At 43.1% G+C, this 12,107-nt stretch overlaps 1 protein-coding gene across 18 annotated transcripts in view; it reads left to right on the top strand.

The window, feature by feature from the left end:
- Positions 1-12,107, top strand: part of MED12L (mediator complex subunit 12L) — a 130,957-nt gene that overhangs the window by 17,752 nt on the left and 101,098 nt on the right. For all 18 annotated transcript variants that reach the window (XM_068691913.1, XM_068691924.1, XM_068691920.1 and 15 more), the window contains 3 exons: positions 8,378-8,509; positions 9,654-9,780; positions 11,889-12,103. In XM_068691913.1, the coding sequence (XP_068548014.1) occupies positions 8,378-8,509; positions 9,654-9,780; positions 11,889-12,103 (474 nt within the window). The remainder of the gene's footprint in view (positions 1-8,377; positions 8,510-9,653; positions 9,781-11,888; positions 12,104-12,107) is intronic.

Genomic DNA, 12,107 nt, shown 5'->3' on the forward strand with positions numbered 1-12,107 from the left:
GGTTGCCTTGAAAATACCTCTGTTTTGGCTCCTGAACAGCTCTCGTAAAGATGTGTTCCCTGCCTCTGGTACCAAACGTCTTTATCAAGGTCTGTCTAGCTAATTTGCAGGGCTGCCTATCTTCTAATGGCATAATACTTTTACTCTGAGATGGAGAACGATGAGTAGTAAGAAAAGCATTGTCATACAAAAGTGGTGTACCTACGTTTGCACAGTTGTCATGGGATATTGTAGGGAAAGCAGACAAAAAGGTTTTTAATGTATTTCTGAGAGAAGAAAACCTAACCTTGAAAGTTTGAGTTGTACCTTACTGGGTTTGGGGCTGGTAGGAAACTAAACATTTAGATAATCTATAGCTTCTAAAGTCCTCTGGAGTTTTCAAGACTGTTGTTGCTCGCCTCAGGCTTAACTTTTGGCAGCCAAATGAGGTTGCCTCATGTTGCTGAATATCTGATGCTGTACTTGCTGTGTATTTTCACATTGGAGCTTTTACCATTACGTTCATGTTTATTAGTTTTGTTGTTAGCTGCTTACCTCGTGGGCAGACTGAGTGCCCGTGGCCAGCGAAGCCCTACCCGGTGTTTCTGAGGCTCGCCTGCTTTCTCCAGCAGGCTGCGAAGCCACTAGATGGCAGCTTGATGTCCCGCTGCCTGGGACCGGGCTCACGCTCTGCAAGTTGAAGCACATAAGGATGTTCCCACATGAAATGCTGTTTGTCTTTTTTTGTCTCTCTATTTCTTTCCCACTTAATAAATTTAGGATGTTTTTCCTAGGCAGAAAAGGTCATAAGTTAAGAGGTCTTGTATGTTCCGATTTCAGATGACAACTTGTGTAAGCCTGCGAGGACTTCTGTTTTGTGAATAAGGCAGCTATCTCAGGGATGTCTGCCTGCTGACGTAATTATCTAAAGCACAACATAGTTTGAAGGACAGCTATCTACTATCCCCTGTTGTGATGTGGGAATGTGTTTGGAACTTATTTCCTGTCTGTTTTTTTCCTGTCGGATTGCTAAATTTTGTTGTGAAGATTGCAAGTGATGCCAGTGCTTGCATGTATCAGTGGTGCCCTCAAATACTGGAGCAGAAGGAAGGTGGCTCCTGCTACAAAGTGCTTAGGTGCTGAGTGGGTCTAAACACACACAAATGCACTCCAGATGCTGCTTTTATACGTGCTGCTGATTTCTTTGGAATCATTTTAATATACAGTTGATTACTTCCAAGTGTTGGAGTAAAAGACTTGGGGGAAGCGGCTGGAGTAAAGGAGGGTGGGTGGGTGTAGGTTAGCTGCAAGGCTACGTGTCCTAGGCCCTGGAGGAGTAAGGATTGCTCTGCATCCCATGGGGAGATGCGGAGGAATGATGGTGAAGGCTAGAACCTGCTAACACTGGTGATGGGGCAGAGAGACCAAAATGGAGAAAGAATGGGGTGTGAGGGGCTGAGCTGCGGCTGTACATTGAGTTTGAGTGGGACAAACGGGACAGAGAGGGCATGCATTGAACAAAGCTCAGACTTTGAGCATCGTGTGGCAGATGGTGAAGGTGGCACACGGAAGCTATGTGAGATGTGATGTTAAATCCACGTTTTGACTGGACCTGGGACAAACCTTCCGTTCTTGACCTTCTTGAGAGAGGCCACAGCAGTGATAGAAGAATCCAGTGCTTCTCCAGTGACTTGATGCTGCATTATTAAGTGGACTTGAAATAGGAGATAAGAATTACGTTGCAGTGTCTTGCAGACTGTCCCTGTGATCTAAGAATGATGGTCCTTGCATAATCACATATGAGTAGCTTGGTTTGAACCTTAACCATAGATCCCAGCCGGGGTTTGCTCTTACAGGAGGATTTCTTACCGGTGCAGGGTGATCACCAGGCTCTGCGTGCAGACCAGGATGCGGTGCAGACATCTGTGAGATGTTCAGCTTTTTATTCATGAAGTTCCAACTGATAACAACTTTTGCTGTGAATGTTTGGCAGCCAATAAAAGTAAAATTTCACAATTAGTATGGTAAGAACGATATTACATTGTGAACATAGTGAGTACAAAAGTACTCAAAAGACTACAAAACAAAAGTAGTACATACAAAAGACCTTTCATTTCTAATTCAGCTTTACTGACTTGCATAGAGTTTCTCAGTAGATTAAGCTGGGTAGGCGGTTTTGAAATCTAGAAATCTGTGACATGGCATAAGGCAGTAAATTCACTTTCATTTTGATGGTATTGTAGAAAAAAATACTGGTCTTAATTATAGCCATGAGTGTTTTCCATCTGACATCTCCTCGACGCAGAATATCTCTTGTACATTGGGGATTAGCCCTGAGGATGTTACTGGGCAGGTATCATTATGTAAAATCCTGAAGCTTCATCGATATTTGTGCTCTTGGATTGATTTTAAAGTTCAGGTCTCTGAAATCATATTTACGTCTTGTGTTGTCTGCAAGAGTCTGGCTGCATAAAGTCCAACTGAATTCTTATGATGCCAAGAGTTTTTTTCATTTTAGAGTGAAAAACTCATGCTTTTAATCTTGGTTCTCACGAATGTGCTTGCTACAAACGCAGAGTTAATATTTGCCTTTCTGAGATCACTTTGCTGGAAATTAAACAAACAACCAAAAAAAAACCAACACACCACCCCCTGTGTCTGTGGGAAAGGAGGTCTAGTGATGCTGTTTTAGTTCGGTAAGCTAGAATTTAACAGTTTGATGCTGCCTGGGGGACCTAAATCTGAGTATGTTGGGATGCGTGACGGGTAAGAGAAACAGGATGAGCGAAATAAAATGAATTGAAATGAATCTGTAGAATCAGAATCTGTTTCCACAAACACTGAGAAAATAGAGGATGTTCTGAGCAGTCTTGCAGTGTTTTTAATAATGCAGTTAGCGTTAGTTCAGTTGCTTGGATTGCTTGGTTATCTATAACTCGTCTGTGCAGGTGTTTTCACCCTTCATTATTTCAGAAAATTCAACATAATATTCCTGCTCACCTAGGTATGAAGGGAGTTAGTACAAAACTTGCCTGAGAGGGGAAAAAAAATTTCTGTGACATAAATAAGTGGCATAGTCCTTAAGAACAGTTTGTTTTCTCTTTTTACCTAAGACAACTACAGCGAAGTAGAGGAAGAGACCGGGGGAGTGAGCATGAGGAGCTGCCTGCCCGCGAGGGGTGAAGGGGTGCTGCAGACAGCTGGGTGCCCCAGTATTGTTCCCCTTCTTTTTCTCTTTTGATTTAAAAACAGCCTTCTGGAAACCGTTTATTGTCTTCTTAGAAAGCAAATTCGGAGTTTAAAAATACTGGTCTTTTTTCATGGAGGAGTTCATTTGAAAATGCAAACTGGAATTGTGAGTCCAAATTCATTATGTAGACTTGAATAAAAAAAAAAAAGCTGGTTAGTGTTATTAAATGATAATTCTAGTACATTTGAAACAGAAATGCTCATTTCGAAACTGAACTGTATTGCCCAAGAGGCACTCAGGTTTGTTGTTTTGTTAACCTTTTTCATGATTCAAAGACACGCTGGCTTCATTGGACACGGACCTGACTTGCAAAAAGCATTTGCTTAGATCTGTGGAAAGATTTGTTTGAAGACATTTTCAAGATGTTTTGAAAATAATAGGAATATCCTTAGGAATATCCTTTATACATATGTATGTACATAAGTGTGTATATATACACAGTATACAGTGTTATCTCACCCATATCCTCCTCAGGCACCTCTGAGGCCAGGAGAGCCAGTCTGCTACAAGCTGTAGCTTCCTTCCAGCACGAGGTGGGGTGCTGTGCCCGGTGGCAGGGCAGTGCTGTGCCCGGTGGCAGGGCAGTGCTGTGCCCGGTGGCAGGGCAGTGCTGAGCCTGGTGGCAGGGCAGTGCTGTACCTGGTGGCAGGGCTGTGCTGTGCCCGGTGGCAGGGCAGTGCCATCCCCACGGTGCGGCGGGCGCTTCCCGTAAGGGGCTCCCAGCGCGGTGGCGCAGTGCTGCCTGCGTGACATCTCGGAGGAGCGGTTACGACAGACGCCGCTGGCATTTCCCAGCGGCAGTGAGTCACGCACCTGCTCCCCTTCTTGAGGGGTTTAAAAGAAGTGAGAGGGGCTGGGGGTTTCCTCCTGCTTAGCGATTTGAGCTAGTTAGGGGATGCTACGTCATACTTTCTGCCTCCGTCACAAAAAAAAATTTTGCAGTCTGAGTACTCAGCGGTGGCTTTACCTTGACCAAAAGTCAAACTTCATTTTTAGTAGCAACTTTTGAGTTAATAGAAAAAGCAGGGGCTAGTGGGAAAAGAGCTCTGAGTTATAAAAAGCAGTTTTAATAATACTTCTGGCTCTCTATCTCCAAGTGTATCAGAAACAACCATGTTTAATCCTTTCAGTGCTTCCCTTTATTAATAGTTGTGTTTCTTTTCCCTCTTTTTTTTTTTTTTTTTAAACAAGTAACTGCTCATCTTCGCCCACCTTCTGCTCTACGTATAAACTGGTGGAGGTGAGACCTTTGGTTTTCTTTGAAAAGGCTTGACTAACGACTTTCAGAAAGTTGCAGCTATTTTAAGTCATAACTATAAGACCCAGAATAGCTAAACAACGAATTTGTGAGTGAGATGTTTTCCACCACACAGCTCCTATGTGCCTAAAACAGTAGGTACGGTTCTTGGGAACTGACATTTGCAGCAATAAAAAGGCTCCCGGAATACAGGTGTTGCTTTAAGGCCTCTCATGCGGACTTCTGTTGGGCAAGTTGCCCCGGTTGTGAGCGAGGTGTCTAAACTTGTTGAAATCATGCTTGGAAGGTGTGTGCTGCCAGACGTAGTTAATCTCTGCTGTCTGATGCCACCTTGCAGTGTTTTTGTCTCACTAGGAATGGTGAGAGGTTTGGGAATTTTGAAGAAAGGGCCTTGTCTGTGGGAGAGTTCCCTCCTGCGGCTCAGAGATCCAGGTCTCACCTGCCCACGTCTGTTCCGTGCTCTGTCACATCTTGAGTCCTCCCTACAAAAAAATGTAGTGATCGAGCACCATGTGACCTGATCTCACTGCTTTCCTGCCCCATAACTTTAAGGGTGCAAGTGTGATCTCGCTGCTGCTCTTTAAGGCAATAGTTTGAGCCCTCCTGAAATGTGCTCTGTGCTTTTCCAGGCTGGAGCATCTGCAGATACAAAGTCCCAAATGAGATGAATCCAGAAGCTGGTTGTTATTAAGAGGTGTTACTCACTTGCATTCTTGTCATGTGTAAGTAAACATTTATAGCATCAGAGGGGAGGAAATCATGAGGTAAGCTATCGCGAGGCAGCATCAGGAGGAAGGAAGCGGAGCAGTGAAGCTGCCGCACAGGGGCAGGAAGCGAGAGCTCCCCATGCGTGCTCAGCAGCATCACAGGCTGCTGGGAGCAGCAAACCACGGGCTGCGCTCAGCAAAGCAGCGGGCGCACAGCCCAGCACAGGATTTTACAGCACTGGATGTTCCAGCACTTCCCTTTTTGATGCAGCTGAGCTGAGGGCTGCTTAGGAAAGTCTCCCCTCTGCCTGTGTGTGAGAGGCTTGCTTACTGTGAGGTTTCCTGGATAATTCTTTACATTGCAGGGACTTGATACAGCCATAAAATACATTTGTTATTTTCATTGTGAAGCAGATAGAAGTGTTTGATGGTTAGACACTTCAACATTACTTTTCTCAGCTGCTGCACTTGTCCCATGTTGCAAGAGCTTGATGTGTGTGAGTAGTTCTGGTGATGGCATATTGACCAAACAAAGGCTGATGGGGTTGAAATAGTTACCTGTACTCAGCCTTTTTTTTTATTGCTGAACATGTCAGTTCCTGAGAACCAAACCTACTGTTTTTAGGTGCTTAAAAGTTGTGTGGTTGAAATTCTTAGATGGATAAACACCTCCATGTGTTCTCTGTGTACATGAAACTGGAGAATTCGCACTGTGATTTTTTAACGTGAATAATCAGTTCTAGCCGTCTGACCCGTCAGCCATCTCTGAAAATGGAGTTCTGCTTTTTACAGGCACAGAATTAGGAATTCATTTTTATATTCCTGCGCTAGTAAATATCAGTGTTAGCAGATGACTCACTTAGAAACAGAAACAGAATGAATTGACTGTACTTTCTGAGCTGTAGGGCTGTCTGCCTCTTGTTTGGGAAATAAATCAGTTTGTCACTTGAAACAGATCAGTCCTTCAGCAAAATCTGACGTTCAGGTAGAACAGACAAAGAATTAATCTGTACTTAATTTGTGTAGACCTCAGTGCTATCATGGCCAGAGTAATTTCACGCTATATTCTTGTGAAGTGCACAAACACCCATCCATTATTAATTCCTTTTAATATAACTTTAATACAGACACATTGCAGTATTATGCAGAAGCAAGAGTTCATAGCATTTCTTGAAAAAATTGAAGTAACTTCCAGCTTTACCATGGGCTTAGCTGTAAGCGAGCCGCTGCCTCGTGCAGTGGGAGCGGTCAGCTCACCGAGCACCAGCCCTGGTGGCTTCGCCTTGCAGCACTAAATGCTGCTGAGTGCAGCAGTGAGGGTAGCTGGGCAGCAGACTGGCTCTCCTGGCTCACTGACAGTGTCTGAGGGAAATACTGGTGTGTGCACGCAGGTGTGTGTGCCAGTGCTGTGTGCTGGCAGTGTTTGTGCTGCGTGTTTTCCTTGGAGGAACAGCACCCTTGTTTCTCTCGAAGGGTAAATAACTGCTGGCTTTCCTCTTCTAGGATTTGACATTTCACCAAAGAACTCAAGTCGTTTTTTTAGGCCAGAACAAAAACTTGTAAGATCACTGCCGTAGCCATTTTACCTTCAACAGAACCCCGTGTAAGCCTCCCTTTGGAGTCTCTTGTCCCCTTCTGTGTTGCCCCAGCCCAGGGAGCTCAGACCTGCAGCATTTGTGCCCCTACCCCATTGCCTCAGCTCTTGAAGGCTTTCCTGCCTACTTTTCTGAACAGATTTGGTCCCAGGAGCATCACCTGCTCCTCACTCAGGAAAATAAGCTTCTCTGTCATTTCCAAGTGCAGTCCCCTGTAAGGAAGGAAGGGGGAGGAAGGAGGCAGGTCCTGTGCTGCCCTCCTTGGGGTGCCGCAGGGAACGGGCAGCCCTCCCAGGTGGTGTCTGCCTGGGGCACAGATGCACTTCTTTGTTGGCGGTGTGCTTTCTGTTGTTGGCAGAAAGGGAAAGAAACCAGTGTGGAGATCGGACCTTTTGAAAATGCACAGTGTCCATACTTCGGTTGTCAGCCAGCTGCATCTAGCCACAGCAGAGGTGGCATTGCTGCGTGGCTTCGCTCGGGTTGGAGAGAAGCATTCCCCTTCTGCCCTCCATTGCCCCCGCCCTCATCATTTAGTGTCTCCTGTTGGGCCATTGAAATGCATTTCAGGAAATGCGTGTGTATGATGTGTGTACATGTATCCATGTGTACCCCACTTGTGTTTTGGCATATTATTGCATTTTTGTGTTTTTGAGGAGCAAGATTGCAAAGCTTTGGAGCAGTAACTTTCATGCTTGGGAGCCTGTAATTCTTAATTGCTATATAAAAAGTTTCTACTTTCTGGGGAAGCTACATTTAGCCTTTCTAATGCTTATCTGTAAAGGTAGTTTCCACTAATCCTAGAGGAGGGGAGAAATCACATCTATTTATTTTGCAGGTCTTACTTATGTTCGATGTTCAGATATAGTAGCGAGCTTGGGCAGGAGTGAGGAAGTTCAGCAGATCCAGTTCGGTAGCACACTAGAAAAATACTTTGAAAATGTAGGTAGTTAGTGCAAACAGGGATTTGATAAACATGTAAAAGATACAAACATAATGTATAGCATAGCTCTTACTTGGTAAGGGGGGATTTTCTAAAGACTGTTCTTAAAAGGCCTGTTAGGCATGTACGGGTCAGAAGTAAGTTGAGCTTTTTGGTTGGGAGTTTTTTGACCTTGGTTATTTGATCCTCACACCTCCGGAGTTGGTGGGTTTGGTTTTGTTTTGTCTTGGTATGAGTCGGTGGTGTGCTATTCATGGTCTGGAAGTGGAGGAGGTTTGGAAGAATTGTTATAAAGAACACAAATTCTGTGTGGTTATTTTGGTTGAGAGGCTTTGTGGGATATGCTTTTCCTATTTTACCCTTTACTGTTTTGTGAAGTAACAATATGATAAAAGACAGTTTTGATTTGAGTAGCAGCAGTGTGAAAATTGGAACTTCCCTCTTCTTCTGCTCCCTCTGCTTCTAGGTTATGTTTAATTAGAAAATATGAATTAAACAACCTTGTGCATCCATTAGTAGTAAAGGAAAAAAAAAAACAGCAGCTTTTTCCCTCCCTCAGAACACCGCTTGCTGAAAGCTGCTTGCTCATAAATAAGCCTGTTGGATGTGTAGGTGAAATGGTTTTCTTTTTGTTCTTGCACTGAACAGGTAGCCCCAAACGACGAAGCTGTGGTAACTCTACTCTGTGAATGGGCTGTAAGCTGTAAAAGGTCTGGTAAGCACAGGGCCATGGCTGTAGCCAAACTCCTGGAGAAGAGACAAGCAGAAATTGAAGCAGAAGTAAGTTCTTTCTACTTCTAGAATAGCATAAGCAGTATGCTTAAAAAGAAAGATACTTCTAAAGAAAAATCACTTTAATCTCTACTCTTTTCAATACAAAGTAAGTCTGATTGCATTTGGAACACTGGAGATTTTGTTACCATTTACAGTTTTTATATTCTAGATAAAATGAAAAAGCTGTCTACTTAGGTAAGAAATTACAGCCTGAGAGTGGTTTTATGCCTCTTTGTTTGAACTGTTTTAATTCTGTGAGCTACTTGTCCAAATAAATGGATGCCACTGTACCTGGAGTTCCTTGAAAAGTGGGGCATGCATCTCCCCTGCACACAGGTGGGTGTGCGCCTGCTTGGAGGACTTGAGGATGGCTCCAAAACAAAGACCGTTTTGAGGCAAAACTTGAGTGTAATTTTCATCTTGCGTTCTGTAGAACTGCAGTCATTGTCAGGGGAAATTATAATGTTTCGCTGGAGAGGCAAAACACGACAGCGATGTCTTTGATGTAAGCAGTTATCTGTCTGTAGTGGTCCTGTTGCAGCTTGCAGGAGCTGCCGATGCTTCCCTGGTGTTCCAGCCCTGCACTTCAGCGTGCACGGAGCGCTGCGTCAGCCACAGCCTTGCTGCAGGTCCCTGGGCTGTCAGCACCCCACAGCCCTGCACGGAGCAGCCTCTGCAGCCGGGCTGTGCGAGGCTTTCGCATCGTCCTCGCCTCGCCACAAACCACTGCGGGGGGAAGGGAGTTGGCGTGCTGCTGCTGCCTCCCGCCCCGGCACACGCGGCCGAGGTGTTTGCCCTGCCTGTTGCTACACTTCTTGTCACTGACACAAACGAGAGGAGTTACCTTTTGTCTTCACTTTGGTCAAGGAAGTTCTGGATCTTAATTTGTTGTTTCTATATGAAATTGTGCCATTGCAGGTGGTGGTACGTGTGAGAGGTATTCCTTTTCAATAAGTAATCCAAAGTGAATAAAACACTTCAGTAATAACCTAACTGGGGTAATGGGAGAAAAGTGTCATTCTAGAGCGAGTCTGCATTTTATGGAGAGGTAGGAAGCAATCCCACAGACACCTGCCTCGCTTGCAAATTGTGGGAACACCGGCTGTGTTTGTGTGTGGATACATGCTGTTTTATGTATTTAACTGTGCAGAGATGTGGTGAATCTGAAGTCCTAGATGAAAAGGAATCTCTGTCTTCAGCCTCCTTGACAGGTTCCAGTCTTCCCGTTTTTCAGAATGTCCTGCTGAGGTTTTTAGACACGCAGGCTCCCTCATTATGTGAGTATGAACTACCTCGTATTCCAAAGTGGGTCAGAAATGACTGTCTGCTTTCTGAAGTCATTGTTTTGTTGTAGCAGGTGTTTCGCAGTTTCTGTGATGACCAGCTTGATTTTCTTATGTATTTATTTTTGGAATTCTTACCTTGTTATAGGATTTTTCTGTATTTTTTTTTTTTCCTCCACGAAAGTAAATTTGGAAGAAACAACGTTTATTTCTGTTTAGGCTGTAAAAGATTTAGGGAAATTACTTACACTACATGCATAATTAAGACCAAACACTTGCCTCTTTTTGACAAATCCATGTTCAAAGTGACTGACTTGAATATTGTGCACCAGTGTTGAAACTGAAAGCTGTTAGGTGGCAAACGGGTGGGCTGAAAAAAAAAAAAAATCTTTGTTCATTGTAGGTTGCTCTAAGAAATGTATTGGTGTAATAAAACTGTCTGATATTGTACCTCGTGTTTCTGGTACTTGTTAATGTTTTTATTTTTATTTTTTGGTGCCCTTAAATTGAGGGGGATTTGAAGTAGTTTGAAACATGATATTGAAAACTCTCAACATCCGAAAAAGGAGAAAATTCTTAAAAATCTGTTGCAGACTCTGGAGTATTGGTGTTGCTCTATTTTCGTGTCATTGGTGACCCAAGTTTTACAAAACCATCCAAACTATTTGTGTTATTTAGACTTGTGTTTCTGATTTCCTTGTTTCAAATATGGTATCATCTTTCTTCACATGGGTAGCTCTGCAAGACAGCATATGGAGAATAGCTGGGGAACGTTTTCCTTGCTTGAAATATTCCTTGTTATTTTAGAAGACCAGAATAGTTTTGTTGTGTGATACTGTTTTTATGGTGGTTGAGATTCTTTGTCTCCAAAAATGAAAAGCATGTGACTGCTATATTTTGACTGAGGGCAAATCACTTCGTGTGTGAGGGTGTTTGTATGAGGATCTTCTTGTGCCTTTCCGCGCATCTTGGTGGGCAGTTCAGGAAGGGGAAGGTTTGCAGAGAAGAGTTCTCACTTAGAACTGGTGTGTTCTTGGGCGTGTAGTTGCAACTTGTATACTGCAGTGTAATGGGAGTTTCAACAAACATGAGAGGATAGTGTGGTAGGGTGGAAATCAAAAGAATGTCTCTGTTTACCATACGTGGGGGAAAGACTAATGTAGGTCTGACTGTTTATCTGCAAATTGCCTGTTAGTTTGACAACAAATGACAATTCTAAATAGAAATTGTTATATATTGAATTAATTTGAGCTTGTATTGCGTAATTTGCTGTAAGTGCATGTTGATGATTTAGATTTGGTAGTTTTGTAGCCGGAGGTTTTTATTGCTAAGTAGTTGTTGTGGTACAGAGCTATTTTCTGGTAACTGCAATATTGCAAACCTTCCTTTGTTATGGAACTAGTAAAATTAAATATAGCTGTGGCAAATGAAAACTTAATTTAAAAATTATATTGCTCTAGACTTTGCTTTGTCGTTGGCAAAATAACATGCAATTCTTTAAAGAAGCTTTTTCCTGATGTGTGTGAACACAATTATTAGTTAAAATAAAGTACACAGAATAAGTTCTTTGAAAATACTTTAAAAACTTTTGTATTAGGAATATGAAAGCACTGTAGACAAGACAGTAATATTTACCCTAGTAACAACATTTTGGAGAAGAAGTACAGTCACTGCGTTGTCTGTTATAATCCAAAGCTTCACAATAAACTTAAATTTTCAGCACACAAGGAACGTCCTTGCCCTCTTTCCCCCCTTTTTTCTTTTCACTTATTTCAAAGACAAATCGAATAAATAAACACCAGAACATTGTGCTTAACTGCTGACCTGCCCAGCTGCAGTATGTGGATAGTGTAGGATGCTCTGGCATCCACTGCTGTCGGAGGTCCATCGTGTGTCTTGAGCAAACGTGCAGGTTGTATGTCACTACTTGGGAAGTGATTCATTCCGCAGAGGCAATGATAAAGCTGTCTGGGATGCCTGAGACACTTTTATCAGGCCCCTAGAACTTTAAAATGAATTTGCAGGGGTTTGTGAGTTGGGTAGCTGAGAAACAGATATTTATATGTTGAAATTACAGTCCTTTTTTTTTGGTTTTTGAATAGCTGACCCAAATAGTGATCATGAGAAGACAGAGTTTGTGAATTTGGTGCTGCTGTTTTCTGAATTCACTCGACATGATGTTTTCTCCCATGATGCGTACATGTGCACTTTAATATCACGTGGAGACTTGTCAATCACTGCAACTGCTAGATCACGTTCACCTAATGGGGAAACTGTGGATGAACACTATTCTAAGGATCATGACATGAAAATGGAGGTAA

The sequence above is a fragment of the Anas acuta genome, chromosome 9 (genome assembly GCF_963932015.1).
Source record: "Anas acuta chromosome 9, bAnaAcu1.1, whole genome shotgun sequence".
NCBI lineage: Eukaryota > Metazoa > Chordata > Aves > Anseriformes > Anatidae > Anas > Anas acuta.